The 2,333-nt window shown below is 67.2% G+C and overlaps 1 protein-coding gene across 1 annotated transcript in view; it reads left to right on the top strand.

Moving 5' to 3' along the window:
• Window positions 1–2,333, top strand: part of HUWE1 (HECT, UBA and WWE domain containing 1, E3 ubiquitin protein ligase) — a gene marked incomplete at both ends in the record, with an annotated part of 59,243 nt that overhangs the window by 39,439 nt on the left and 17,471 nt on the right. The window contains 3 exon segments of the mRNA XM_021383316.1: window positions 6–128; window positions 786–1,377; window positions 2,216–2,326. Coding sequence (XP_021238991.1) covers window positions 6–128; window positions 786–1,377; window positions 2,216–2,326 — 826 coding nt within the window.

Here is a 2,333-nt window from a genome sequence, read left to right on the forward strand (position 1 = left end):
CTGACCCCCTTTTTCCCCCCCCCAGCCTTCACCAGCCGGCTCAGTGGGAACCGGGGTGTGCAGTACACCCGCCTGGCGGTGCAGCGCGGCGGCACCTTCCACATGGGGGGCAGCGGCGGACACAGCCGGTATGGATACGGGGTCCTGAGGTTTTTATTTTTGTGGTGGGGGGGAGCCCCACAAGCTTCTTGGGGAGACCCGAAGAGATTCTGGGGAATCCCTGAGGATTTCGGGAGATCCACAAGGATCTGAGGGATCTCACTGAGCTTCTGGGGGACTCTACGAACTTCTGGGGGGGCCCTAACCTTTATGGGAACACCCTGACCTTCTGGGGGAGGGGGCTGAGCTTCTGGGGGACCCCACAGCCTGCTGGGGGGAGCCCCTAAGTTCCTGGGGGACCCCACAACGTTCTGAGGGGCTTCCTGAGGTCCTGGAGGACCCCAGAAACTTTTGGGGGGCTTCCAGAAGTCCTGGGGGAGCTCCTAAAGTTCTGGGGGGGTGTTCCCTGGGATTTGGGGGGACTTGACCAACTTTTGGGGGGGGCTTCCAGAGGTCCCGGGGGAGCTCCCAAGGTTCTGACCCCTCCTCAAGGTCCTTGGGGACCCCACCAACTTTTGGAGGGGGCTTTTTGAGGTCCCGGGGTGTTCCCTGAGATCCTGGGGGGACCCCACCAACTTTTGGGGGGGACCCTTAAGCTTTCCACGACCTCCTTGATTCTCGGGGGCGGGCTGAGCGTCTGGGACAGCCCCCCAAAAACCCATTCCCACCCCCTCTTCCCCCCGCAGGCCGTCGGGGAGCAGCGTGGACAGCCTGCTGCGCCTGCGGGGCCGCCTGCTGCTGGACCACGAGGCGCTCTCGTGCCTCCTGGTGCTGCTCTTCGTGGACGAGCCCAAGCTGAACACCAGCCGGCTGCACCGCGTGCTGCGCAACCTCTGCTACCACGCTCCCACGCGGGGCTGGGTGGTGCGCAGCCTCCTCTCCATCCTGCAGCGGAGCAGCGAGAGCGAGCTCTGCCTCGAAGCCCCCCGAGGGGCGGCCCCGCAGACCCCCGACGAGCGCCCGCCGCGCCGTCCCGCGCCCCGCGGCGCCACTGCGACCACCGCGGCCGCGGCGGCCCCTACCCCTAACGAAGCGCCGCGGGCTCTGGATCTGATGCACCGCGTGGAAGCGCGCAGCTCCGGGCAGCTCTCGTGGCTCTCGGTGTCCATGGACGCGGCGTTGGGCTGTCGGACCAACATCTTCCAGATCCAGCGGGCTCCCGGCAGGAAGCACACCGAGAAGCACGCCGCCGCCGCCGGTTCCGCCGTCCACATCCACCCGCAGGCGGCCCCCGTCGTCTGCCGGCACGTGCTCGACACGCTCATCCAGCTGGCCAAGGTGGGCGGGGGGGCTCTGGGGCACGTCCCGGGGGGCTTTGGGGGCTCCCCGTTGGACTTTGGGGGGCTCTGGGGCACATCCCGGGGGGCTTTGGGGGCTCCCCGTTGGACCTTGGGGGTCTCTGGGGAACACTGGGGGGCTTTAGGGGTTCCCCATCCAACCTTGGGGTGCTTTGGGGTGCTCTGGAGCCCACTGGGGGGCTCTGGGGCACGTCCTGGAGGGCTTTGGGGGCTCCCCCTTGGACCTTGGGGGTCTCTGGGGAACACTGGGGGCCTCTGGGGTGCATCCTGGGGGGCTTTAGGGGCTCCCCGTCAGACTTTGGGGTGCCTTGGGGTGCTCTGGAGCCTATTGGGCTGCTCTGGGGGCTCCCCGTTAGACCTCAGGGGTCTTCAGGGGGCTCTGGAGCATCTTAGGGAGGTCTGGGACATGTCTTTGGGGGCTTTGGGGGCTCCCCATCGGTTCTTGGGGGGCTTCAGGGGGCTCTGAGGACTCCTGGGGGACTCTGGAGCATGTCCTGAGATCTTCGGGGGCTCCCCATTGGGCTCTGGGGGCTCTGGAGCCTATTGGGGATCTCTGGGGCACGTCGGGGGGGGCTTTGGGGGCTCCCTATTGGACCTTGGGGGTCTTTGGGGGGCTCTGGGGCACCGCCTGGGGGTCCCTGGGGGCTGCTCACCATCCTGGGGTTGCTTGGAGGCTGCTCTGGAACACAGCCCCATAACCTGGAGGAGGGGGCGGGGCACAGCGCATCATTTCTCCCCCCGTAACACCTCTTTTTTTCTTTGTTTTCCCCCCTTTTCCCCTATTTTTTCCCTTATTTCCCCCCATTTACCCCCCCCAGGTGTTCCCCAGCCACTTCACCCAACAGCGCGCCCGCGACCCCGCACCCGACCCCAGCACCAGCGACCGCGGCAGCGCACCCAAACCGGGGGGAGGGGGCAGCCCCTGCCCCCCACCCC

Source organism: Numida meleagris, unplaced genomic scaffold, assembly GCF_002078875.1.
Source record: "Numida meleagris isolate 19003 breed g44 Domestic line unplaced genomic scaffold, NumMel1.0 unplaced_Scaffold363, whole genome shotgun sequence".
NCBI classification, from domain to species: Eukaryota; Metazoa; Chordata; class Aves; order Galliformes; family Numididae; genus Numida; species Numida meleagris.